This window comes from Arachis ipaensis, chromosome B2, assembly GCF_059453495.1.
Source record: "Arachis ipaensis isolate K30076 ecotype BB chromosome B2, ASM5945349v1, whole genome shotgun sequence".
In the NCBI taxonomy this organism is placed as follows: domain Eukaryota; kingdom Viridiplantae; phylum Streptophyta; class Magnoliopsida; order Fabales; family Fabaceae; genus Arachis; species Arachis ipaensis.
The window spans coordinates 112,100,527-112,128,161 of record NC_142437.1 but is presented as its reverse complement, the minus strand read 5'-3'; the positions used below and the strand labels follow the sequence as shown (position 1 = coordinate 112,128,161).

At 31.5% G+C, this 27,635-nt stretch overlaps 3 protein-coding genes, 3 non-coding genes and 2 pseudogenes across 9 annotated transcripts; 3 read left to right on the top strand and 5 right to left on the bottom strand.

Annotated features, from left to right (window-relative positions):
- Positions 1-798: 798 nt before the first annotated feature.
- Positions 799-3,792, bottom strand: LOC107625827 (GTP-binding protein BRASSINAZOLE INSENSITIVE PALE GREEN 2, chloroplastic-like). 3 transcript variants are annotated; one of them, XM_088503977.1, is made up of 4 exons: positions 3,050-3,792; positions 2,763-2,863; positions 2,328-2,496; positions 799-1,488 (listed from the first exon to the last, which is right to left on the bottom strand). In XM_088503977.1, exons 3-4 carry the CDS (start codon positions 2,385-2,387, stop codon positions 1,243-1,245), a joined length of 306 nt encoding a protein of 101 aa, XP_088360103.1. In that variant the 5' UTR covers positions 2,388-2,496; positions 2,763-2,863; positions 3,050-3,792; the 3' UTR covers positions 799-1,242. The 3 variants fall into 3 exon arrangements, with proteins under 3 accessions (XP_088360103.1, XP_088360102.1, XP_088360104.1); XM_088503976.1 differs by having other exon boundaries at positions 2,328-2,492; positions 2,759-2,863; positions 3,050-3,738; XM_088503978.1 differs by having other exon boundaries at positions 2,763-3,741.
- Positions 3,295-3,397, bottom strand: LOC148575239 (U6 spliceosomal RNA). The gene has a single exon (XR_015906579.1). It is a non-coding gene; the product is annotated as a U6 spliceosomal RNA (small nuclear RNA).
- Positions 3,793-7,576: 3,784 nt separating the features above from the next.
- Positions 7,577-7,786, top strand: LOC148575238 (small nucleolar RNA U3; annotated as a pseudogene).
- Positions 7,787-8,379: 593 nt separating this feature from the next.
- Positions 8,380-8,482, bottom strand: LOC148575237 (U6 spliceosomal RNA). Its single transcript, XR_015906568.1, has one exon. It is a non-coding gene; the product is annotated as a U6 spliceosomal RNA (small nuclear RNA).
- A 1,757-nt stretch (positions 8,483-10,239) lies between these two features.
- On the top strand, positions 10,240-16,426 carry LOC107625826 (putative WRKY transcription factor 26). Of its 2 annotated transcripts, XM_088503796.1 has the most exons (6): positions 10,280-10,679; positions 11,394-11,516; positions 13,341-13,858; positions 14,170-14,334; positions 15,683-15,939; positions 16,047-16,426. In XM_088503796.1, the coding sequence occupies exons 1-6, from the start codon at positions 10,335-10,337 to the stop codon at positions 16,097-16,099; spliced, it is 1,461 nt and encodes a 486-aa protein (XP_088359922.1). In that variant the 5' UTR covers positions 10,280-10,334; the 3' UTR covers positions 16,100-16,426. The 2 variants fall into 2 exon arrangements, with proteins under 2 accessions (XP_016184033.1, XP_088359922.1); XM_016328547.3 differs by having other exon boundaries at positions 10,240-10,679; positions 15,683-16,426.
- Positions 16,427-20,004: 3,578 nt separating this feature from the next.
- On the top strand, positions 20,005-20,107 carry LOC148575236 (U6 spliceosomal RNA). Its single transcript, XR_015906557.1, has one exon. It is a non-coding gene; the product is annotated as a U6 spliceosomal RNA (small nuclear RNA).
- A 597-nt stretch (positions 20,108-20,704) lies between these two features.
- On the bottom strand, positions 20,705-20,914 carry LOC148575235 (small nucleolar RNA U3; annotated as a pseudogene).
- Positions 20,915-24,615: 3,701 nt separating this feature from the next.
- Positions 24,616-27,309, bottom strand: LOC107625824 (CASP-like protein 4B4). The gene is made up of 3 exons (XM_016328545.3): positions 26,871-27,309; positions 26,365-26,488; positions 24,616-25,006 (listed from the first exon to the last, which is right to left on the bottom strand). Exons 1-3 carry the CDS (start codon positions 27,122-27,124, stop codon positions 24,815-24,817), a joined length of 570 nt encoding a protein of 189 aa, XP_016184031.1. The 5' UTR covers positions 27,125-27,309; the 3' UTR covers positions 24,616-24,814.
- Positions 27,310-27,635: the final 326 nt, after the last annotated feature.

Genomic DNA, 27,635 nt, shown 5'->3' with positions numbered 1-27,635 from the left:
TCCTTGAGCGGGAACGGGTGGGGCTCCGCTCTGGGGAGCGTTGGTCGCGCTCTCTTTCTGCTAGCCTACGCTCTAAGTCCTGCATTCTGTGGCGTAGTTCCTGCATTATCCTGGCATGGTTATCACCCGTCCCCCCGAAGGGGCGTCTTTCGTGAGTCTGCGTTGCATCCCTCGGGGGCGACCGTTGCTGTCGCCGGGATTCCATCGCGACGGCGCCTCCCCCGAGCGCGGGAGGCGCTACCTCGGAACCTGTCCCAGTCTGGACCAGCACGAAGTCCATGGACGAGTCCGAGTCCCCACAGACGGCGCCAATGTTCGGTAGGCCGGGTACCGGACGGTTCGGGTTAAGACCCTGAGGTCAACGTTTCGGATGGTGGAGGGGCTCGTCTGGTCGTGGTTTCCTGGTCCCGAGTGGGCGAGATCCCGAGCACTTTGTACGGAGAGGGGGGTGCCACCTGCAAAGACACTCCGACGCTCTTGTCAGAATATGTGCAGGCGGAAAGGAGGTGGTGTAAGAATGTGACGTACCTTGGGGGGAGAGCCAACCTCCCCCTTATATACATGTCAGTAGTGGGCCCTTCCAGTGGGCAGGCCCATACCCTCAAAGGTGTTGTCCCACGGCTGTGTGCGAGCCGTACGGGACGCGTGTCCGGGTCGGGTGGAGGACGCACCACTGGGCCGGCGAGAACTCGGGTCGGGTTGACCCGCGCGAGTTTTGGGCCAGGCCGTAACAGATGGTTTCATAAAAAAAGAAACCAAATCGCAAACTAAACACCCCTTACATACAAACTTCATACATACTACAAAATCAATAAATGTAACACTTAAACAAGGGTTACATTTATCTCTACTTTCTATCTATAAATTGGAAGGGCACCCCTACATACAAACTACATACATACTACAAAATCAATTAACATAACATTTAAACAAGAAGGGTTACATTTATCTCTACTTTCTCTATTTATAAATTGGAAGTTGGTTCTCACACCAACTAGCAAAGAGAAGACCGGCACAAAAAACTTCTAGCTAAAAACATGTTATTGTCTCTGCAACATGTCAAATTCAGTTACATCTTCTATTTTCACCTGAAAGTACTCTTGCAATGATATTAAAAATTTCTGCTCAAGGTGATAGTTCGAAACCTGCCCCCACAAAATCTGTATCTTGATCATCAAGTTTTTGTCTTTTTTTGAGCTTCAAGTTTGGTTTGGTTGCCAATAGCATCAGAGATGGCTCTTGTTAACCAAAACCAGGTTTCTCGAGGGACCGGGCCTGGTCAAGGACCAATGGCTCTCTTAAGGTTACTTCAACACCATCAAAGGTCCACAGTTTCATGGTTGCTTCCCCTTTGAGGCACAGAGAATACCAACCTAAGCCAGCTATCGCTATGTCAATACTGTTGACCTCCCAACTAGTTCCAGATACCTTAATTTCCATTTCTTGCCATGTGCCTAAGTCAGCAGCGCGTTTATTGCCAATGGGAGGCTGAAATAAGATGCAAATAGAAATGATGTTAGAGCAAAATTAGATATCATGTATTTTAGGGGAAGAGAGAATAGATTATATTTAGTAATACCTCAAATCAGTCTCCAAGTAATTTCTAGACGAACACTTTAGCTCCTAACAAATTTTAGTTACCATATCAGATCTCAACCTTTTGTTTTGTTAGACAACTTACTCACCTGTCCGATTTTGTATAAATCCCTATCATTATTTAATAAGATATAAAAATTCTTTGAACATTGATTTAGGATATTACCCTTGTTTTTGTTACATGTTTGGACAAAAATGTATTTAAATGCAAATTATATCTACATACATTGATATAAAGAAGGAAACAACGTAATGGATATACTATGCACATGAAATGCTGTTTTATTTCCAAAAGAATTTGATATATAGAATTAGGTATGTTTCCATAGATTATTTGCTTCGTAACTCTAAATTTTTAAATTCTCAAGTGAGACTTTTCTTCATCTTCAACACACTCTTTTCCAACTAATTGATTATTATTTCGATCTATCAAGTCCCATTATCAAATCCGATTCCACACTACAACAAATATGGTAGCTTTTCATCCCGTTTCTAACCAAAGGGTTGTTTCTGGATTATAAAGTACATTTCTTTGACAAATAAAGTCAAAATGTCTCTCTACCTTTCCTTTTTATAATCTAACAAAATCAACTGAAAAGTAACATAAAAGAGCAATTAATCAAATGAAAAACATATTTGAAGCTCAGGTAAAATGCAAATTTAAACCTTAATACTAAAATGATTTATATAGTCATGTTTAGATTTGTGGAAAAAAAAAAGAAAATGCTTACCTGCAACCTGACACCAACATGATTACCCCAAACCTCTTCAGCATTTTCTACTTTTCCCATGTGAAGAGAAACATTTTGGTGATGCCCAAACTGTTACATATATTGTTTCAATAGAGGCTTTAATAAAGTCAATTCTTGTCAAGCCACCAATGTGCACTGCCTGCCCTACCTGTAAGTTAAAACCAGTATGTAAAGTTCCAAACCACATCTTTATTTCTGAAATTTACATACCGACACCAAAGAAATTGCTATCTCGATTTATTAACTGGAGTTTCCATTTATTAGGGGAAATAAAGAAAACAAAACTATTGTCCATTTCTGATAGCCCTTAATGGATAAACAATGTGCATAAAGGATACATATAATCTACATAATAAAAAAGGCTTAATGACAACTTAGAGAGAAGCAATAGCAGTAAGCCATTAAATAACTTGCCTTGATTCTATATGATCGAGGCCGAAGTTCCTTTCGTATCTCAACCATCTTTTGCTCTTCCCTGTTCAATCTCATCGACATTAAATAGGGATGCAGGAGCCCTGGAGTGTCAAACATCTTAGTCTTAGCTGACAAAAAATTGTATTCAAGTTCTATGTTTTGGATTCTTGACGAACCCTAAACTTATTCCTATGATTATCAAACTACATAGTCACAATGAAAAAGCTTTAATTCATGGATGATTTGGAAGTTCTAAATTGCAATTGCCTAGATCTTGTTTTTCATACTTGTTTAACTTTGAACAGGGAGAACCACAAAGGAAGCAGGACACATTTACAATCCTTGAATCTGGCATGCTAGTTGATTTTCATCGCCGATGACAAATACAACAAATTTTTAAGATCCGTATGTCCGCAAATTTTTAAGATCCGTATCGCCGATAGCCCCAAAAAGAGGACAAATATCCATTGAAGAAGGATGAAAATTGCAAAGAGGAGGTGAAGAAATCAGAAATCCGCGGAAGAATAGCGAAAAAAATTTGGACCATTTCTCGATTTGTGCGTGTCATCCTTGCGCAGGGGCCATGCTAGTCTTCTCTGTATCGTTCCAATTTTATCAGATGTCCCCGAAGGGACAAGCCTTTGGTTGCACCTCTCGTATATAACACACGTGTTTCTTAAATCTTCAGCCGATGTGAGACTTCTTTGCCATTGAAACCAGATGAAGAATAGTGGAATACCAACAAGTTCTCACTTCTCAGTTCTCACCCTCGCTTGATGGAAAATGAAGGAGAAGAAACATTTTTTTTTATTGTTTTCTTTGGCGGTGTGGCTAAATGGTCATTAACGAGGAACTTCTGGCTTCAACGTGCATAGATCATAGGCCTTTTAGCCTTTTCAGACTCTTCTCTTGTCTAGGCCTGCCATGACTTGACTTGACATATCACTATTCACACCTCATGGATTATTCATTACTATTTACTAGTAATATTTACTTATGCTTCTTTTATTCTTCCTGCTCTCAATTTGTATGAATAAACAAGATAAATAAGTAACAATAGTGATTAATCACTTTGCAATGTTTACGCGACTAGTCATGACATGACATGCTCTTTATGGAAGTCTCTTCATTTGCAGGAGTGACAACACAAATTCTCACCCCTTGATTAAAGGACCAAATACCACAATCACTAGTTTTACTGTTACATTAACCTGACTATAGTAAGTTGAAAATAACATTCATAGTGTCATTAGACTCTCTACATTCTAGTTACGAAAAAAAAAAAAGACTCATTACATTCTACTTTCACTTGGTTTATTATTTGTTTCACTTCCCAAGTAGAGTGAAATTGCATGGTAGGGTTGTTGGTATGCACATTGCTTGGACCGCCACAAGCCCACAACCAAAAGCCCAAGAAGAATTAAGAAAAAAAGGTCCAATCGGAGTCGAACCCAGGTCGCTGGATTGAAAGTCCAGAGTGCTAACCACTACATGGAACCAAGTTTGACCTGCTCGTTTACTTTTTGGGTTCTTTTTCAAAACTTTACCAGGAACTTTCATGAATTTTATGCTGCTAATAATTGGATATCCACATTTGTTTAAAAAATTTTGAAGTTATTTATTGGAAAGACTTCATAAACAACACTCAAATCCGACTAGAGAAATTTTAGTGACATACATGTAAAGAAGAAAAGCGAAATTAGGTTTTGCTCTGTCTCATTATTCGAAATATCAGTATTTTTTTGTCTGAAATATTTACTATCAAAGTTTTATCAATGTTTAATATGAAGAAAATAATTATTGTGTATTTTAATCATAATTTTAGTTTTAATGACATTTAAAAATGATTAATCACGTATAGTACAATCCTTTTATTGACTTGTATAATACTATTTATTATTAAAATTTTCTTGTTCTTATGTATGTGTGGTTTCGTTTTGCATTTGTCCATAAGCTTCTCAAAATCTATAAGGCACCCGAATACACGTAAATCATCCACGGACAGACCCAACTGGTATGCTACACCGTGCAGCGTGATAGTACACTTTTCAAAAAAAGCATATGAAAGGTATGCATCTCAGAACGCTACCTATTAATGAAAACGCTGACTAAAGACTCGTCCAACCAGAATCACTTGGCGTTGAGTTTCGCCAGGTGGTACAAATCAGCCCTCTCTAAATAGGGTACGATCCTGTCATGCAGAGGCATGTTCTGTTGCCTCCGGACACTATAAATACACCCAATCGGCTGGAGCATGTGACAGAAGAAACCAAACATATAAAAAATTCAACACTAATTTAAAGTAATCTAACACAAAAAATACAATATTAAAATTTAAACAGGTAACATACAGTTCCTATTTTCTAATCACAAAATTCAATGAAAGGCATAAACGATTCAAGACATTAATCTAAATTTAAATACCTAAATCACAATCATTGGAAAAATATTATATGAAATACATTAACTAAAAATAACCAAACTAACATCTTCGTTTATGCTGCCAGCAACGTGAGCAATGCCGTTGAACCTCTAAAGACTGGGTGCCTCTGCCATCTCAACTCAACTAACCTACACTTTTCTCTCTTTTTCTCTCTCTAGAAAATCTCTCCTTCTCTCTCTAAAAAACCTTACAACCACCACAAATGTAATCCGCGAAACCCCTAAACCGTATTTATACTAACGCATAAACCGTTAGACTTCTGTCGCGGTTTATGCAGTCTCGTCATTCACACATAAACCGAGACACCCCTGTCACAGATCATGCTTATTTTTCCTAGAACGTAATTTGCGACACCCCTTAGTGGATTACGTGTATTCGTAAACTGCGGGATCCCTCTCGCGTTTACATAGATTATGAAAAAATGCATTTTGGTATCTATTTTACATTTTGTATAATCTAGTAATATTGGATGCCAGTTTATTTATTATGGTAAATTGCCTTAATTTACATCCTCAAAAAACGCAGTCGTTTCCATGAAACGAAACCTTTCATATGTTTTTGTTTTTAATTTAGAATTTATGTTGATCTTAAAATACATAATTGTATTGTTCCAAAAAATAAAATACACAATTGTAAAATTTTTTACTGTACAAAACTTGACTAGAATTACAATCCAACCGAATATACTTAGAAATTTAAGTGAGATATATCTCTTAGATTTCTTATAATTGTTTTGGCCATTTGTATTTGCTTGAATATCGAATTCAGTTAGGTAATTAACACTCAACGTTTCAACTACTAGCCAATTTATTATTAATTAGTGATCCTAATTTTTTAAATTATTATTAATTAGTAATTATTTAAATTTTATCTTTTAAAAAACACAACATCAATTATTATTAATTATAGTTGTTTAAAGTTGGTTGGTTAAAAATTATTTATCTATACATTTTCTAGAAAGAGAGAGAAAGCCCCTTTGTGAAACAGGAATTATCAATTGAAAAGTTGATATGATTAAAATTAATTATATAATTAACGCTTACCAAAAGGGCTTTGAAGCATGGATGCACTCATTTAGATCATTAAAACATAGGCTTTTTATGTTCATACATGGTCCTTAAGTAGTGTGATAAAATAAACTAGCTTTATAACACAAGGAAGTACAATTGAATATAATCAAAGTATAGAAGCTTATTGTTATCATTAAAAACAGCATAAATACAACTCAATACAGGTGTGCAGAACCAAATTGCACGATGAAAAAAAAAAGTTGGGAGAAACTTGGATGGAAAAATCATTGACATTATGTACAAGGGAAATCACAACCATCCCAAGTCTTATAAGCCTGTCGGAAGTGCAAATTTTTCATTAGTTAATGAACTTTATGCATCATCATACACCAACTCGGGGAATTTGAATCAACAATCTGTTTGAGGAGGTGTTGAAAATCAACTTGGAGCACACACCAGCAAAAGATTGTAAGCTCAATAGTATATATTCACTCTAGTGCCCCATTTGCATTGTTAAAATTAAATTAAATTGTGATTATTAAAATAGTTTGTCTTGATTTCAAGTCTTCTAAAAAAGAAAAAGAAAATGATTTCGAATTTTACAAAAGACAAATACAGAATGTGGTGTATAGGATCATATAACTTGTACAGCTATTTGTTTAATCCGAGTGGGGGCAAAGCTATAAAGGAACCCAGAGTTGTAGTTCAAACTACAACTGAAATTGACGTTCTTGAAATATGGCCAGAAAGTTGTCAAGGGAAACCCAAACACAAGGTAAATTACTTGCAATCAATCGTATTAGACCTGTGCTGGATTAAGGGCCATTCGAGAACTATACTATACAAGAGCCAAAATGAGTGTTTTTGAACCGCCTTGTTTTTAATTGGGATAAACTACAATGAACAAACTATGCCACAAAGGGTACTAGTAGTTCAATAATTACGTTTATCCTCTATTTGTTCTTCACACAAAGTTTTGCTCTTTCCAAGTCGCTTTCAGCCATTTGAAACAAATGACAGATCAGTTTTAATAACACATCATTTTGGAAGACCTAAGAGGCAACATAACTTACCCAAATACAAGACCAATTATTCATTTCCCTAAACAGATACACACCTACACTCGGCAATGGCTAATCTCATGTGTTGTTCACTTCATGAAGCAACAATGCTGTTCGGTGTTATCCCCATCATTATACAGAACATATCTTCTCTGAGCCCAAGTTATTTCAGACTAGAGGACTAAACACGTCGTTCAATTTTAAGATTTTCTGAATTTCGTAAACGTAAAATTAGTCTCACATCGGCAGGGTTCAAAAAACAAAAGCATTTTTTATAACTAAACACAAAGAACAAAGTACACGACCTTACTCGAACAGGATCTGTTCTATAGGTTTGTACATCTGTATCCTTGAGTTCTAAGGAGACAGGAACCAAAGTTTGGTGGATGAACTAGGACCGTGCGATCGGAGCGTGATTAACCGTTTCGTGGTGCATGCCATTTGAACGGTGGAGGATCGTTCTCGCTGCATCCTTGTGGTCGAGATGGTTGCACGGTGTTCTGACAAACTCAAATCTTTTTAACTTGGCCATTTAATTAGTTATTTTCTCTAAATATGGAACACCCAACCCAGATAAAAATATAAGGCACAAAAAGTGTCGTTCAATATTCCCCACCTGAAAATAAAGGAAATTTTTTGGTTTGCAACAACTTTCTTTTTGGACAACAAAACACAGACCCAGGTAAGAAAAGAAATTACAAATTAAAATTGAAGGCAGAAACAAGCAATGGAGACGTTACTTTTTTGGTACCACAATCACAGAAACAAGAAAGTTTAGCCTCAGAAGGTCAAAATCCACTGAAGAAGAATGCAAAGAAGAGGAGGACTGAAAAGTGTCGTTCAATATTTCTTACCTGAAAATAAAGGAATTTTTTTTTGGCTTGCACCAACTTTCTTATTTGACAACAAAATACAGACCCATGAAAGAAAAACAATTACAAAATAAAATTGAAGCCAGAAACAAGCAATGGAGACGTTACTTTTTGGTACGACAATCACAGAAAGAAGGAAGTCTAGCCCCAAAAAGAGGACAAATATCCATTGAAGAAGAATGAAAATTACAAAGAGGAGGAGAAATCAGAAATCCATTGAAGAATAGCGAAAAAAATTTGGACCATTTCTCGATTTGTGCGTGTCATCCTTGCGCAGGGGCCATGCTAATCTTCTCTGTATCGTTCCAATTTTATCGGATGTCCCCGAAGGGACGAGCCTTTCAATGCACCTCTCGTATATAAGACACTTGTTTTTTAAAACTTCAACCGATGTGAGACTTCTTTGCCATTGAAACCAGATGAAGAATAGTGGAATACCAACAAGTTCTCACTTCTCAGTTCTCACCCTCGCTTGATGGAAAATGAAGGAGAAGAAACATTTTTTTTTTTGTTTTCATTGGCGGTGTGGCTAAATGGTCATTAACGAGGAGCTTCTGGCTTCAACGTGCATAGATCATAGGCCTTTTAGCCTTTTCGGACTCTTCTCTTGTCTAGGCCTGCCATGACTTGACACATCACTATTCACACCTCATGGATTATTCATTACTATTTACTAGTAGGATTTACTTATGCTTCTTTTATTCTTACTGCTCTCAATTTGTATGAATAAACAAGATAAATAAGTAACAATAGTGATTAATCACTTTGCAATGTTTACGCGACTAATCATGACATGACATGCTCTTTATGGAAGTCTCTTCATTTTACAGGAGTGACAACACAAATTCTCACCACTTGATTGACCTAATATCACAATCACTATAGTAAGTTGAAAATAACATTGGTAGTGTCATAAGAGTTAAGACTCACTACATTCTAGTTACCAAAACAAAAAGGACTCATTACATTCTACTTTCACTTGGTTTATTATTTGTTTCACTTCCCAAGTAGAGTGAAATTGCATGGTAGGGTTGTTGGTATGCACATCGCTTGGACCGCCACAAGCCCACACCCAAAAAGATAAAAACAAAAACTTGGTTTGGATTTGCCCCCGCTTAATAACCCAAAAAAAATAAGTTTGAATTTAATCAATTTAAATTGATTTAGTGATTAATTTACTAATTCATTTAAAAAAAAAATATTCCACTTTATATATATATAGTAATTTATTGATCAACAATATATTAATTCATAGTTTGTCTTGCTGAAAGATACATAAAAAAAAATTAATTTGAATTTTCAGATGTACAAAACTAGAAGCCCAAATTTAACCTGCTCGTTTCCTGATATCGAAAAGACTTTATAATTTAGTCTGAAATATTTACTATCAAAATTTTATCAATGTTTAATATGAAGAAAATAATTATTGTGTATTTTAATCATAATTTTAGTTTTAATGACATTTAAAAATGATTAATTACGTATAGTACAATCCTTTTATTGACTTATATAATAATACTATATATTATTAAAATTTTCTTGTTCTTATGTATGTGCGGTTTCGTTTTGCATTTTTATAGCTAGTTATTTTGATGAAAGAGAATATTTTAATATATTAAAATATATATATATATATTTAATTAATTTAGATTGATTTAATGATTAATTTAATAATTTTTTTAAATAAATATCGAAATTTAAATTTTATTTTATATATATATATATATATATATATATATATAATAACTCATTGTGTGATAATAAATTGTTAAATAGAATTTTCATTTGCAATGACGTGTGGAATTAAGAGATATCGTAAGCATATATATATGCTGTTTTATTTTTTATTCTGAGACGTCCTCTAATTTAGTGCATGGGGCACTTGTTTACAACTAGAGAGAGTAGTACACATTCAACTCATTTTCGACTTCTATATATAGAGACACCGAATCAAAATGGTAGCCACGTAATGACTTAATGAGACACGTGGCTACATATAGAACCTCGTTCAACATTACATGTCCTATGCTCTATGCTCTATGCTCTATGCACTCCTTCAACTATTAAATTAAATTAAATTAAATTAAATAAGACAAATATATCATATCGTACTAGCTTTATGTTTAAGTCAAGTCAAACCCACAACCCTTGACCTATCTTCCTTTTTTCCCTTGTTTTTTATTTCCATGGTCAATATTCAAGAAAATGAATCTTCAACTTCTCAGAAGCAACTTCCTAACACATGCATGCATGCTCTTACTTCAATTCACATATATATATGCTCACAAAATATGCATCACTTTCTCAAAAAAGAAAGGAACATGTCTTTCACTACTTTCAGTGGCTTACTTTCAAGAAGGTACAACAACATCAGCATGGTTGATAATTGTTGGGAAACTTCTATACCTAGAACTGGTAGTGATGATAATCATGGTGAATTTTTTTCATCAATAATTTACCCTTCTTACTCTGATTTCCCACCTGGTTTCAATCCCAATGAGTTCTTGGATGCATTTCTTTCTGAATCAAATGTAAGTTTACAAACCAAATATTAGTCCAATATCTTGTTTTGTATACTTTTTTTTTTTTTATAGCTATTGTATACTCTAATGATGTATATGAAGCTTATTTAAAAAAAAAAAAAATTGTGTATGTTCATAATTAATATTAGGGAAAAAATGCGTTTTACCCTCAGGGTTTATAATATATAATTTGACCGCATACATGAAGGTATTAGATGGTACAAAATTTAGTAAAATAAGGTCTATTTTGGAGTAATTTCTATTGATCAAATTGCAAATTTTAATAGTAAGTAAATTATATGAGTTAAAGCCAACGAACTATAGTTTAGATGCCATAATCTTCCCGTTCTTACCTACAGGTCTAAGTTTCAAGTCTTATCTTTGAAAAAAACTGAGTTAAAATTCAGGGAGCAAATTGTAATTTAAAATTGTATGTATAAGGATGTTGAATTTATCCTTTAATTTCTGTAGCCTTTATTTAGATGCAAGTTATAACAGATTTAGTATAAGTGAACTAGTAAAGTAAAAAAAAAATAATATATTGATATATATAATATGATAAATTACCACCTAAATTAATTCATGTAATTCATCCCTTGTTCCTCGAGTTATTAATACTAAAATGATCATATCCCCTTGATTAATTCAAACTAGATTAATATAAGAATACCATTTTAGGTCTCATTACTAAATTAAAATGCATATGTGTATTCTTTTGGCCAGAGTTTAAACTGGAGAAACAGTTCAAGTGAGAATCAACAAAGTAAGGAAGAGGATGAAAAGTACTACTCTGACCCCTCTATTGATGTGTCTCTCTTACAATCCTCCTCAAACATTTTTGAAGAGGTAACTTAATCTTTCCTCTTTTTAGGTTGTCTGTTTTATCGATTATCTATAATTTGATCACTAAGCAATTTCTTTTAATGTGTACTTTTTAATAAAGGTAAATTAAGTGTACAATTATATAAATGCATCTAAATTTAAGTAATAAAACAAGGACACTAGAAAAGACGAGATGTTTTCTATCTTCCCTATAGAATAATTTCTTTCTTTTCTAGCATTTATCAAAAAAAAAAAAGAAGAAAATAATAAGTATAAATAGATTTGGACGACAATCTTTTTGGTCACAGAACAAGTTTTTGGTCCAATACAGTTTCTTGGGCCGCCTATTGTGTATATTTTACTTTTAATTTAGAATTTGCGTTGATTTTGAAATACACATCTGTAAAAAAAATAATGTTACACATTCAAGTTTTTTTGTTAACTAAGTCTAATTAAAATGATCTAACATAATAAAAATCAGTATGACTAGTATTATTTTAAGTCTTATTGTTTAACTTTGTTGAACTTAGTTCATAAAAAGACTTAGATGTGTAACATTGCAAGTATACTTTGTTAAAGACTTAAGTGAGTTAGAGATATATTTCTTAGACTTCTTATAATTGTTTTGGCTACTTATATTTGCTTGGATATATAGAGCGCGCCTTTGTGAAATAGGAATTATTATCAATTGGAAAGTTGATATGATTAAAATTAATTATATAATTAATTCTTACCATAAGGGGTTTGAAGCATGGATACACTCATTTAGATCATTTAAAACAGGCTTTTTATGTTTATACATGTGCCTTAAGTAGTGTGATAAAATAAATTAGCTTTACAACACATGGAAGTACAATTGGACATGATCAAAGTATAGAAGTTTATTGTTATTAGTAATAATTTATTATTAAAAATCGCGTAAGTACAACTCAATACAGTCTTTAGACAGCTACATTCTATTCATAACAAAATATGTCATTTAAATTTATTGCCTTAAATTTATCGCTTTCCATTTTTTCTCATTTCAAACGGCGGCCAACAAGTTACAACCCATGACCTAGTCTTTAGCGAATAGAGTGAAGACAATGGCGGCTATTAGCAATTGATAATGATATGGGTCTTTCGGTCTTTGACTCTGCTATTTTACATCTTTATCTTTTGAGTTTCTCTTTACTTGAGTAGTTTTGACCAATAAATTTGAATGTTTTCTCTCTAATTGTAGTATTATGGTATTTTATTATATAAAGTAAATTTTCCTTAATAAGTTTACTCAATACTGTCTTTAAATAAGTACATCGTATTCATGCCAAAATATGTCATTTTATCACTTTAACTTTATTGTCCTATTTCACCTTTTCTCATGGTCAACCGTGACTAACAAAGGTTGCCTAGTCTTTAGTGAACAGAGTGAAGACGGTGGCGGCTGCTAGCAATTGACAACGATATGAGTCTTTCGGTCTCTTAACTCTTCTTTTACATCTTTATCTTTCGTGTTTCTAGCTCTTTACTTAAGTAGTTTTTGCCCAATAAATTTGAATTTTTTTTCTTTAATTGTAGTATTATGAATTTTTATTATGTAAACTTTTCTTTGATAAGTTTATGCATAATTTTTATGAAATTTTCATATCAAACATCTAGATACCCGTCGGATGATGCGAAACTTGGTCTAATTGAACTAATGAAATTGTATTTAATTTCTATGTTTTGGATTCTTGACAATCCCAAACTTATTCCTATGATTGTCAAACTACATAGTCACAATAAACAAGCTATAATTCATTGATGATTTGGAAGTTCTAAATTGCAATTGCTTAGGTTTTGTTTTTAATACTGTTTAAATTTGAACAGGGAGACCCACAAAGAAAGCAGGACACATTTACAATCCTTGAATCTGGCATGCTTGTTGATTTTTCATCGCCGATGACGAATACAACAAATTTTCAAGATCCGTATCTCCGCAACTTCTCTGAAATGGCCTTAGCCGTTCCCGAAATACATAGCACTTTAGCTCCTCAACTAAATTGTCATAAATCTATTAATGAAGATGAGGACGGAGATGGATACAATTGGAGGAAATATGGAGAGAAACGGACGAAAGGAGGCGAAAATCCCCGGAGTTATTATAGGTGCGCAGAACCAAATTGCACGATGAAGAAGAAAGTTGGGAGAAACTTGGATGGAAAAATCATTGCCATTATGTACAAGGGAAATCACAACCATCCCAAGCCTTCTAAACCTGTTGGAAGTGCAAATTTTCCATTAGTTAATGAACTTTATGCATCATCATACACTGACTCGGTGAATTTGAATCGACAATCTGTTGGAGGAGGTGTTGAAAATCAACTTGGAGCACACACCAAAAGATTGTAAGCTCAATAGTATATATTCACTCTAGTGCCCCATTTGCATTGTTAAAATCAAATTGAATTGTGATTGAAAAAAAAGGTTTATAAAAATAGTTTGCCACCTATATGTCTTTACCAATGTCTTGATTTCAAGTCTTCTAAAAAAGAAAAAGAAAATGGTTTCGGATTTTACAAGACACATACAAAATGTTGTGTGTTGATCATAAAACTTGTAAGTAGATTAGTGTTAGTTATCCAAATAAAAAATAATATGAAACTAAATTAAAATGTGAGCTTGAGTTGACTATAACTAATTATGATTGTTATTGAAGGAAAGGAGGGAATGGAATCTATAGCTATTTGTTTCCGAGTGGGGGCAAAGCTATAAAGGAACCCAGAGTTGTAGTTCAAACTACAACTGAAATTGACATTCTTGACGATGGCTATAAGTGGAGGAAATATGGCCAGAAAGTTGTTAAGGGAAACCCAAACCCAAGGTAAATTACTTTCAAAATTAGCAGAACCACTTGGCTCAAACATTCACTAATTTGAAAATCTTACAACCTTAAAACATATAGTTCTTGGCAATGTAAGGGGTGTTTGGTTTGCATTATTGTTTTATGTTTTCTCTTCCTATTCTTTTGTATTCGTTTGGGTGATTTATTTTTTATTTCTTTTGTATAGGTTTTTTTTTTATTCGTCTTTTGGTAAAATTCTTTCTTCTGTAATTCAATAAGGATCGAACTCTAAATCTTTTATACATGTTCTAATACTATGTCATAATATCACTTTTTCTAAAAGTTTAAGCTGATAGGAGAAAATACACGTGGTTATATTTCTTCTAACATTTTGAAAATAAAAAATAAAAATGCAAACCAACACACTCTAATTTTTTCATATATTGTTATTGTATTAAAATTAATATCTTGTTATATGTTTTACTTTTCACACCTTGAAGATTATTTTTGTATAAAAATACAAAGAATTGAGACAAAAAATCTTTAAAAAAAAATAGACAGCTTGGAAACATGCAAAAATATCATAGTTTTGAGAAAGATTTTTTAATTACATCTTTTTTTATTGTCTCAAGTTACCATTAGATTTTTTCCATGAGACAAAAATATAGAAACAAGTAAACAGCAGCTACACATATACTTATTTGATTTGGAAGACAAGTTAATTGGTAGATTAGTCTCTGAAGTTATACTCATACTTCAATTTGGTTATCGAAATTTTGATTTACTTAATTTAATCTCTCAATTTAGCATTTGTGATACACATCTCTGACCTTGTTTTTTTCCACAGAATTGTTAATGACGTACTCCGACGGATTGATGGCTGGCATGCTAGATTTTCTAAAAGCTATTTAATGTAATAATTGAAACTTGTTTACCTCAATTTTCTTCCTACGAATTCTTTAAAATCGTAATCCTAATTTCACTTGAGAGTTTTAAAAACTTCTTAGGAAGCAAATTGAGGTAAAATATTTTAATTACTACATCAAATAGTCGTCAAGGAGTCCAGCATGGCAGCCATTAGTCTATTTGAGCATATAACAGTTCTGGTGCAAAAATAGCACCAGGGACTAATGTGAGCCACATATGTTAAGTTAGGGGATCTAATTAAATAAATTGAAACTTTGAGAGCATATTGAAGTACGAATATAAGTTTAGGATCAATCTGAATATTTACTCTTTGGAAGACATAGACAGAGACACAATTTTTTGTCCCAAATTCCTGTTATTGTCTCTATTGTTGTATTTTTCATCTTAGAAATAAAAGTCAAACACAACATCGATGTCTTGGCTAGTATCTTGTGTTCTAAATAGTTCAAAATATGTGTAGGAACTACTATAAGTGTGTGAGTCCAGGTTGTAACGTGAAGAAACATGTGGAGAGAGCTGCAGATGACATAAAGTCTGTGATGACAACCTATGAAGGCAAACACAACCATGATGTTCCTCAAGAAAGATCATCCTTTGCATCTCGCATAGCATCACTCACCAACAACTTTGCAACCCCATCATCATCATCATCACTTCCTCTTCATGACACAAGCCTATCACTATCTTCACCAAGGGCCAACAATGAAAATCAAGCAAGTCAAGAACTTACTACTCTTCCCTTCATTGTTGGAATTCCAAATTTCGGTAGGTCATTGATTGGTACTTCATATGCCAATGAGGGACCAAGCTCAAACAATGAAGAGAAGAAGGATTAGTGACTCAATTCAGGTTTGGTAGGATTTCAGATATGTTATAAAGTCGCGTTGTTTCTGCTATAAAATATTTGTCATTCTTAAAATTTAGTACAGTAATAATTCAATTTATCTTGATATAATCGTATAAAGATACATTGAATTATAAATGTATTAGATTTTCAAAGTGACAATATTTTGGAAATAACACATAGGAACTTGGTTGTTTTCATATTAGAATAGAATAAAAGAAAATGTCATGGACATTTTGGTTAGCTCAGTGAGATTATTGTAGACTAGAACTGTAGGAATCTTGTGCTTGGCAAGAATGTAGGACTTGCGTCAACTTCTAATTTAAGAGTTGCAGATGCTGAAGGCAATTTGACTGATGAATTCTAGCCTTTTTTTTTTTTTTGGGGGATAGGGTAAAATATATTTTTTTTTTCTAAAAATTTTGGCAAAAGTTTTAAAAATATCTTTAAATTTTATTTTGTTTTAATTTTATCTCAAAAATTTTTAATTTGTATCAAATATATTTTTGACAGTAAAATTAAAAAAAATTGAGACAGTTGAATTGGTTTTATTTTTGTCTATAGGAAATTTTTAGGATAAAATTGAAATAAAATAAAATTTATGAATATTTTTAAAATTTTTGTCAAATTTTAGAGACAAAAAGTATATTTTATCTTTTCGGTATTATTTTGGACAAAAGAAAATTGTTTCTCTTTGAATATTGTTTATTGGGATAAAATATTATTTTTATCAACGATAGTTTTAAATGCAAATAAATCTATTCATTGAAGATGTATCCAAAGATGGTACCTATGACAAAATTATTCAAATACTAAAAAGTTATTCAAAAATTTTAAATTATCCCTCTTCTAATTCTATTTTCTCACTTTTTATCCTTCTTTCTATTCTTACTGCAAATATCGTCAGCAACACATTTTTCTAAAATTGTCAGATTAGGAGCGAGAGTAGAGAGGGGATGCTGACGGGACTGGGAGCGACCGTCATTATCGGGAGGAAGAGTGAGAGAAAAAAAGTCAGAAATAGAGAGAAAACGACAAAACGCGGGGAGAAGAAGGAAGAGATGTATTGTCACTGTCAAAACTTTCCTCTAAGTCGCGACTGTCAGAGTTGTCACTGGAGGAGGACTTTGTCGTTGCCGTCGTAGTTGGAGACGCATAAAACAAAGAGAGGGAGAGCACGAGTTAGTCAAAGAAAAAGAGGAGGAATGCAATGGAGGAGGAACCGTTTCGTCACCGCTGCGTCTGTTGTCATCGTCGATGAAGCTCGCCGCTGGAGGCAATGTCAAACAATAGTGAATATGCTGGTGGTGGTGGTGATGGTGAATTTCGCTACGGTAATGGCCATTGTGAAGGTGGATATAACAAAAACAGTGGCGATGGAGATGGCAGCATTAAAGATCGTGGTTTTTGTGATGGTGGCAGTGACTGGTATTTGATTATGATTTTATGGTGTTGCTATAGTTCTATCCAACTTTTGACCTCTTAATCTAGTTGTTTGTTAGGAGGATGGTGGTGGTAAGAAAAAAGAGGCGACGAGGGTTGTGGCTGGGGTGACGGTAATACTGGCGGTTGTGGTTGATGTGGATGAGAGTTGGAGAGGAAGAATTTAGTGGTGATAGAGCCATAAAAGGGGTTACGGATTAGGTTAGACTGAGCGAAAATGTTTGGTAACCAAAGAAAATCAGCCAAAAACAGTCATAACTTGCCTTATTTAGCATTCATTAATTGTTGCGATAATTAATTAATACTAAATAAGAAAATTTGTAACTTTTAGATAATTTTTAGAGTTTAGATAATTTTATTGTACCGAATTCGTCTTTTATGGATATAACTTTAATTTTTTCGTTTCGTGAATAAATTTGTCAATATTTAGAATTTTCGTGAATAAAAATAGTAATTTTTTCCTAATTTATTACTTCTTGATATGATGTTAATAATATGGTCTTTTCAACTTTGTGTGTTTGTTATATATGGTAGACTTTGATTTCTATATTGAGATAAATGAACTAACAAACGAACTTACATATGACAATTTGAGTTGAGTTTCTGGCTTGAATAGGATAAATTTTTTAATTGTTGATTGAATTCTTGGGTAAATACGAGTACATATTTAATGATAATTGTTTGGATATGAGAGGGTATATGGATAATAATCATCTCATTCAATACTTACTTAGAACATATATAATATGAATGTTTCAAATAGAACTAAAGTTTTGGTTTTTGAAATTTACAATTTTTATCATTTAAATTTAAAATTTATTATACTAATTTTTAAAATCTAGCTTCAAGCATCATATTAATTTTTGAACACTTTTTGATATTGAGTCAATGAACAGAGTATTCTGCTGACTTTGACTTGTTAGATTAGCACAGAGAGCTAAACAATATTGTTTCGTTTTAGCTTTTAAATAAGACAAAAACAAAATCGTTTTGGAGAAAGAGAGGAAATAAAATGATTTGAATATCATATAAGTTTTTTTCATTTTTTGTTTTTGTCTTGTTTAAATATCAAAATAAATGATATTATTTAGCTTTGTGTTTAGCGTAACAAAGTCAAAAACAATTCAACATTTTGTTTATTGATTCAATATTGGTGGAACAAATTAAAATATTAGTGGGACTAATATGGTGTCCAAAAATAAATATCAAAGAATAGTATAGTAAACTTTAAATTTAAGAAATTAAAATGATAAAAATTGTAATCTTCATAGACTATTTTAAAAATTTAATCTTAAAATAAAGTATGAGATTTGATGAATTTAATTTGATGAACAATTATTTTTAAATTATTTAAAATTTACAATGTGATGTCTTAATTATATTTGTAACTTACATGATCTTTTTAATATTTTGCATTTATAAGTTATAGATTATATTTTAGATCGAAGAAATTGCCGTTCGAGTGAGGTAGGTATAGATCGGATTAATTATTAAATTAGTTTATGAAAGATAAAATATTCTTTAAATTTATCTTTGAAAGATTTTTTCAATCAAATTGATTCTCCAAAAATTGTGAATTAATTATATTTGTCCTCCAGTCATTCCATTAATAATTTTTTTCAAAGATTAATATTGTAAAATGTTAATTGATAACATATATAATACCTAATATGTTTAATTGGATATTGACCAAATATGTTTAAGAAAATTTATTAATTTAGTCATTTTTTTCAATTAAAAAAATTCTATTCTTAATATGATCTAGTGATTAAATTGATAGATTTTCGTAAACATATTTAGTTAACGTCTAATTAAATATGTTATGTGTTATGTATATTATCAATTAATATTTTACATCATTAATCGTTGACAAAAATTGTGAATAAAGTAACTAAAGAACATATATGATTAATTTGCAATCTTTGAAATTTGAATGATCAATTTGATTAAAAAATCTTTTAGAGAGACAAATCTAAAAAATATTTTATTTTTTAAAAACTAATTTAATTATTAAACAAATTTAAGTATATATATATATATGTGTGTGTGTGTGTGTGTGGGGTATTTGCCGGTTTGAGTTCTGGATGATAAATAAAATATCAGTCGGTAATAAAACGTGTATTGGAGCAAGTAGTTAATATTCAGTGCGGATGTTGGTATTAAATATACCTGCTCCACTCTTTTCTATTATCATTTGATTGTCAAGTCATGGCAGGCCTAGACAAGAGAAGAGCCTGAAAAGGCTAAAAGGCCTATGATCTATGCACGTTGAAGCCAGAAGCACCTCGTTAATGACCATTTAGCCAAACTGCCAATGAAAACAAAAAAAAATGTTCCTCCCCTTCATTTTTCATCAAGCGAGGGTGAGAACTGAGAAGTGAGAACTTCTTGGTATTCCACTATTCTGCTTCTGGTTTCAATGGCAAAGAAGTCTCACATCGGTTGAAGTTTTAAAAAACACGTGTCTTATATACAAGAGGTGCATTGAAAGGCTCGTCCCTTCGGGGACATCCGATAAAATTGGAACGATACAGAGAAGATTAGCATGGCCCCTGCGCAAGGATGACACGCACAAATCGAGAAATGGTCCAAATTTTTTTTCGCTGTTCTTCAATGGATTTCTGATTTCTCCTCCTCCTCTTTGCAATTTTCATTTTTCTTCAATGGATATTTGTCCTCTTTTTGGGGCTAGACTTCCTTCTTTCTGTGATTGTCGTACCAAAAAAGTAACGTCTCCATTGCTTGTTTCTGCCTTCAATTTTATTTTGTAATTGTTTTTCTTACCTGGGTCTGTATTTTGTTGTCGAATAAGAAAGTTGGTGCAAGCCAAAAAAAATTCCTTTATTTTCAGGTAAGAAATATTGAACGACACTTTTTAGTCCTCCTCTTCTTTGCATTCTTCTTCAGTGGATTTTGACCTCTCAGAGGCTAAACTTTCTTGTTTCTGTGATTGTGGTACCAAAAAAGGAACGTCTCCATTGCTTGTTTCTGCCTTCAATTTTAATTTGTAATTTCTTTTCTTACCTGGGTCTGTGTTTTGTTGTCCAGAAAGAAAGTTGTTGCAAACCAAAAAATTTCCTTTATTTTCAGGTAGGGAATATTGAACGACACTTTTTGTGCCTTATATTTTTATCTGGGTTGGGTGTTCCATATTTAGAGAAAATAACTAATTAAATGGCCAAGGAAAAAAAATTGAGTCTGTCAGAACACCGTGCGACCATCTCGACTACAAGGATGCAGCGAGAACGATCCTCCACCGTTCAGATGGCATGCACCACAAACCGGTTAATCACGATCTGATCGCACGGTCCTAATTCATCCACCAGACCTTAGATCCTGTCTCCTTAGAACTCAAGGATACAGATGTACGAGCCTATAGAACAGATCCTGTTCAAGTAAGGTCGTGCACTGTGTTCTTTGTGTTTGATTATAAAAAATGCTTTTCTTTTGTGAAGCCAGCCGATGTGTGACTAAGTTTACGTTTACGAAATTCAGAAAATCTTAAAATTTAACCACGTGTTTAGTCCTCTAGTCCGAAATAAATTGGGCTCAGAGAAGATATGTTCTGTATAATGATGGTGATAACACCGAACAGCATTGTTGCTTCATGAAGTGAACAACACATGAGATTAGCCATTGCCGAGTGTAGGTGTGTATCTGTTTAGGGAAATGAATAATTGGTCTTGTATTTGGGTTAAGTTATGTTGCCTCTTAGGTCTTCCAAAATGATGTGTTATTAAAACTGATCTGTCATTTGTTTCAAATGGCTGAAAGCGACTTGGAAAGAGCAAAACTTTGTGTGAAGAACAAGTCAAAAGAGTTTATGACAGAGAGGATAAACGTAAATTGTGGACAAGGACATTGCCATTTTACATTACGAGATGGAAGACTAAAGTAGCTAAATGCTATTTGATTAGTTTTCAGTTTTGATTCTCATCCTGATCCTGATCCACCAATTTTATTTATTCATATCTTTTAATGCTAATGTTGCCATTATTATTGAACTACTAGTACCCTTTGTGGCATAGTTTGTTCATTGTAGTTTATCCCAATTAAACAAGGTGGTTCAAAAACACTCAATTTGGCTCTTGTATAGTATAGTCCTTTTCATAACATGACGCTCCTTTTTCTATGATTCTGTGTGTCTGTTTTATGATAATTGTTTTTTATTTATGTCTCCAGATAAATGTTAACCAAATTTGTTAGAATGAAAGTATTCCAGATATAAGTTCATGAAAGTTATGTTGCCGAAGTCATTCACTAAATTTACAAGAAAGAATAAGAGCACAACATTTCCCCCAAAACAATGGTTGAAACTCGAAGGTTGAAAAGTAGTTACAATGTTTTTACACATTTGATTTCTCATGTTGCTACTAACAGGACATAAAGTATTTAATTATTACCCAAAATTGGAGGGAAAAAAAGGATTGCCCTGCAATCATGCAAACATTTTCAATAGGACTACTACTACAAAAACTAAAGAAAGAGGTTACAACTTACAACAGTTTTTTTACACATTAATTAACCTGCTGCCTCGGGAAAAAAAGGGAGGATTGTCCTTTTTCTTCAACAATCTAGTGAATCTACCAAGAACCCTTTGCACTTTCAGACCGTCGTGTAGCCCAGTTCCACCCCCAGTCTTGTGACCTAAAAAAATTCAAGCTTCTATCTGAACCTCCCTCCTTAGGGGATGTCTAGCCTCCAATGGACAAAACAAATTCACACTTTCTTTTTTTCCATTTCACTCTGTGGTGGAGGTGGAGGTCCCAGGGACGAGGAGGAAATGGTTGAGTTCTGCTAATCATCCAAGACTGAGCAACATGTGAAATTCTTTGCAAACTCGCATATCAAACGCCATATGCAAGTGTCTTCTCCCTCAAACTTCAAATCATCAGTGAAAATCATGTGGCATTATATCTTCTACCTGTAATTTCCAACACTTGGGATCCAATTTGGCCTGTCCATGATATATGATAAAAACCTCAGTGATCAATACTCTTGCTTAACTAAATTAGTATTTTCTCCAAGTCTTAAGACAGAGACCAGAAATGGATATACCTGAAATACTTTGTCTCTCCATTCAAACACACAACCTCGTGCTTCTATGTGTTTTATAAGACCATCTCCAGTAGGGAACTCATCCCAGTTCCTGTTTATGGCCCACCTGTCATAAAAAGTAACTCCACATCAGCTTTTACGTCATACTCAAAACATCTCTCTTTTCCATTAGGAGGAACTAACTTTAGTTCCTGTTATGGTCCCACTTAATTAATTAATTAAAATACTTAAAATAAATATAATTTATTTTTTTCAATAATATAATTTAAATTTATAAATTTAAAAATAATTTACAGTTAAAAGATACTAATATTAAATAAATTCATATATAACAATAATACAAAATATATAATTCGAGATTATACTAATTTGTAAAATTACTTAATACAAAGAAAAATATAGTTAAATTTTATAGTTGACGACAAACATTATAAAATTGCCATATATGTTCAACAAATTCTCTTTTAACTGTCTATACTACTGCCTATTTAATTATTATAATTATTAATTAATTTAAGCTAATTTATAAAATTACTTAATATAAAAATATAATTAAACTAATTTACAAAATTAATTAACATACATATAATAGGTATGTAATATATATTTTAATTTATTTATATATAACATTTTTTAATTCATTTATATGTAACATGCAACAGTTATAATATATATGTATATAATACAATTATCATTTTATGTATATGTTTTAATTTAATTTTATTTATTGACATTCCATGTGTCAAATTTTTGTTGGAGGCTGAGAGTTCCTCTGAGCAGGAACTCTCCTCATCGATCCATGTGAAGGAACTCATTTGAGTTCACACTCCAACGGACAAAAGTGCCCTTGTGTCAGAGAAGGAACTTGGGATAATTACTATTGAAATTGCTCTAAGCTGCTCTGGTAGCATAAGGCCGCAGCGAGTCCTTCTTTTTGTCAAATATAAAAATGGTTTGTCACTTAGAAAAAAAATGATATTTTTTTTGGATATTTTATTGTATTTTTAAATCCTTTAAGAATATTTTTGTTGATAATAAATTTTGGGTATATTTTTGTTAATGATAAAAATATTCGGGTATATTTTTTTTGTAGTTAACCCTTATTATTATTAGAGTAATTAACTTATTATTATTATTAAAAAAATAGAGTATATATTTAAATAGGTCCCTAAAGAATTTTACGTCGATATTTTTGTTTTTGAAAAAATTTTATTATATTGAGATCCATAAACTTTACAAAAATAGAACATATAAGTCTCTATCTTAATCAAGCATATTGTTTTTATTTGGACAGATAGATCTTTAAAAGTGTGACAAAGAGATCTATATATCTTACTTTTATATAATTCTAGGACTTCTATGTGATAAAATTTTTTTAGAGATAAAAATGTCCGATGCAAAATTTCTTAGGACCTATTTGAATATATATTAAAAAAAATATATATAAGCTTATCCTATCTATTGTTTGCTTCTTTAAATTGCACTAGAATAATACCTTAATCAATTATCATTCTATTGAAAATTTTTGGTTTCTTTAATCCTAAGATCATCTATGTTAAATTATTTAAAAATAAATATTTGAATGCAGAAATCTATCTAAATTCATGTGCATAATCAGAAGAGTTTGATTTTTTTTTATCTTTTTTAATCAAAGTTTTTTTTAATTTTTGATAGGGCTAAATTGTAATTTTTTTAATAGAAAAAGAATTATAGAAATGATTTTAAAGTATTAGAGGCCAAAATTCTAAAATTACTATTTATATTTGAGTGTACCACGTATTAAACCCTAAAACTTAAATAAAATAGTATCTCTAATTTTATTTTTATTTAATTCTAAATTAAAAATAATAATAAATTATTTTATTCAGTATTTATAATAATAAATAAAATTTTTATTATATAAATTATTTAATGTAAAATAATTTAATTTACAATTATAATATGTATTGTTCATAAAAATATTAAAAAATAATAATTTTCTAGCCTATTCCACCCTCCTCTGTCAAAATTTTCAATAGAGGAAGAAGAAGAGAAAGTACACAAATATATTTAACTTTAAAAAAATACTAACTATTTTATATTTGTCTATAAAATTGGTACAATCTCATATTTCACTTTTTCTATACAATTGGTACACACGCACTCCTTGAACCATCAATTTACAGAGAAATTTTATTATTTTAAAGAGAAATAAATGAAAATGTATATATGAAACAATTAATTAATAGGGAAAATTCTATGGGAATTTTATATATTAGTTTGAGTTGATAATTTGTATCCAGAAATGATGGCTGAGAGTGCTAAGCACAAAAATGCAAAGAAGGACAAGCTAATTGCGGCGGTTGATGTGTCTGTGAATGCATTGTCTGCTCCTTCTCTCATTCTGTTTGTTATTGGAATTGCTGCTGATGCTGATGATATTAACAGGTATGCCATTATCTGTACCCACAAAGATTTTAAAACTAGCTTCACTCAATCTAATTCAAATCAATTTATTACAAGTAAACTATACATACTTCCTTTTAAAATTAAACTTAGATGATCTTGTATTCTACGATTAAAAAAATCGATAGAATATATTTTTTATCTTTTAAATTTATCAAAAATTTTAAAAATATTTTAAAATTTTATTTTATTTTAATTTTGTCATTAAAATTTTTTATTTACATCAAATATATTTTTGACAATTAAATTTTTAAAAAATTTAAAACTAAATTAACAATAATGTATGATAACTATGTCTAACTAACTTGTGTTGTTCTTATAAAATTGTTGTTGATTAATTTTAAATTTTTTTAAAAAATAGTAATTAGAAATATATTTGATACAAATCGAAAACTTTTAAGATAAAATTAAAACAAAATAATAAGAAATATTTTTAAAATTTTTAATAAATTTTAAAAATAAAAAATATATTTTATCCTAAAAAATTTAAATATAAAAAGTTTTGGATGTATATAAAATAAATGGTTTTAACTGTATAATTTACGTGTATACGAGAGTATACAATTTTAGGGGAGGTAAAAAGTTTTTTTAATCGGACAAAAAGCCTTACAAATTATAGAGATATTTTGTTAAATTTAAACATTTTAACACAGAGAGTAATATTTTTGTAAAAAAAAAAAAAAAAAAAAAAAAAAAGTTGATCAAAATTATACTCTTTTTTCGCTTTCGCTGAAATGCTCTATTTTCGACCCCACCAAAATATACTTTTCACTTCCACCAAAATATCCTAATCCATATGTTATTATTATACTTTGCAGATCTACATTATTTATGCAATATACCGATATAATATGCATTTAAAAAATAAATTATTGTATTGGACACGTTTTTTATTTGTTATGTTTACACAAATTTGGACCCACTTGGTTAGTGAAAAACTAGGTTAAAGGTTTAAAGCCAATAAATATTCAGACACCCTAAAGAAGTCAATAAATATTCTCTTTTTCTCATGATTATTATGTTAATGTTGTAGAAGCTTTCAGAACGAACTTGAAAGTTCTCTCTCTTTAAATAGAATAATACACTCTTGTTTACCAAGATTTGTGGCTGAAGAATGAAGTTACTATGGGTAAAATTTTAGTATTTTTTTTTTCCTTCAAAATAACTATCTATTTAAATAAAATGATACATTGAAAATTAATTATATGTCCATCCAAATTTAATTTAAGTAATCATTTAAGAAACCTTAAAGGCACAGTTACACAACCTTATCAATTTCATTACTCAACTTGATTATTGGATTAACAATAAGAGCATCATAGAAATTAATATTACAAAAAAAAAGGTCTAACCTGATCTCCAAAGAAATCAACAAGAACTGCAATATTTGGTTGAATCATATTTTTCCCCATAACTTGGCGAAAACATTGGATTCCAGTGTACAAACTAGAAAGAATTGCTACGGCCAACAAATACCTATATATATTATTATCCAAATAACAACAAATTCAAATTTAATTTCAAAATCCCAAATGAACAAAGCTCAAATTTTGATTAAAACCCATCATTCTTTATTCAAAATTCTCCCATCAATCATTCAGTTTCTTCACCCATTGAACAAATTTAAATAGCATCTAAATCTAAGTTAATTTAAATTTATGGATTTTTACTTGTCAATAAATTGCTACATATATAAAGCAGGATTCTAATTGAATACTCGATCAACTTAAATAATTTACAAATAATATGTTTTAAAATCAAATTTTCATTAAAACCTGTTATCCTTTATTCAAAATTCTCAAAAATACTCTTGAAATTAACAATGAAATTGACTAAAAAAGAGGTTATGCATCCACACCTGTACTCCTGATACTTGTGAAACTCTTTCCAATCGCCATGTTCATTGGTGACCACAACGAAGAAAGAAATAAAAGAGAAAACAAAAGCAACCCTTCTCAACCACAAAGACCCTCTCTCAACCAAGTCCTCCCTCCTATAACGCTGTAGTATCCCTGCAATGCCATCTCCACCGCCGCCACCACTTCTTTCCTCCGTGCTTGCCGGCACGGACTGAACATTTATCTTTGTCTCTGAGTCATTAGAAGCCGCCATTTTGTCTGAATTTTATTTGAGAAATTCCAATTTTGACAAGAGTGAAGTGAAAAAAAAGATTAGCTCATGAAGAAAAAAGAAAACAGATGATGAGCTTTATACAAGACTAAGACAAAGACAAATGAGGTATGCGATGTAAATTTTTTTTTTTCCTTTTTTTTTTAGTTTGAATTAGATTTAGATTTAAGATTTTATGTTTGTAGCAGCTTTTAAGGTGGTGTATGCAGAATCGTTATAGAAGTTAACGAAGCTTCTAGAGTAAGAGTAAGGACCAATCAGAGGACGCGTGAGCGGCACGAGCTTTTTAATAGCGTGGCGTGGATGTAAAAATGGCGGGCAGAGATAAGCACGAGAAATGATTATCTTGTTCTTTAAAAATATATGTTAAAATTATAAATTAAAATTTTTTTATTAAAAATACAAAAATTTTTAATTTTTAATATATTTATTTTATATCTATTAAATAAAAAATTTAAAATTTTTTTATTAATAATAAATTTATCGTTTGTCC

Bases quoted from the DNA above. Each gene is read 5' to 3' on its own strand.
- LOC107625826 (XM_016328547.3), top strand. From the start codon at position 10,335: ATGGTCAATATTCAAGAAAATGAATCTTCAACTTCTCAGAAGCAACTT. The intron at 11,517-13,340 runs GTAACTTAATCT...AAATTTGAACAG, and splicing joins CCTCAAACATTTTTGAAGAG to GGAGACCCACAAAGAAAGCA. The intron at 14,335-15,682 runs GTAAATTACTTT...AAATATGTGTAG, and splicing joins AAGGGAAACCCAAACCCAAG to GAACTACTATAAGTGTGTGA.
- LOC107625824 (XM_016328545.3), bottom strand. From the start codon at position 27,124: ATGGCGGCTTCTAATGACTCAGAGACAAAGATAAATGTTCAGTCCGTG. The intron at 26,489-26,870 runs GTGTGGATGCAT...TAATATATATAG, and splicing joins CACAAGTATCAGGAGTACAG to GTATTTGTTGGCCGTAGCAA. The intron at 25,007-26,364 runs GTTAGACCTTTT...TTGTGGGTACAG, and splicing joins TTGATTTCTTTGGAGATCAG to ATAATGGCATACCTGTTAAT.
- LOC107625827 (XM_088503977.1), bottom strand. From the start codon at position 2,387: ATGGGAAAAGTAGAAAATGCTGAAGAGGTTTGGGGTAATCATGTTGGT. The intron at 1,489-2,327 runs GTAAGCATTTTC...ATCTTATTTCAG, and splicing joins ATGTTGGTGTCAGGTTGCAG to CCTCCCATTGGCAATAAACG.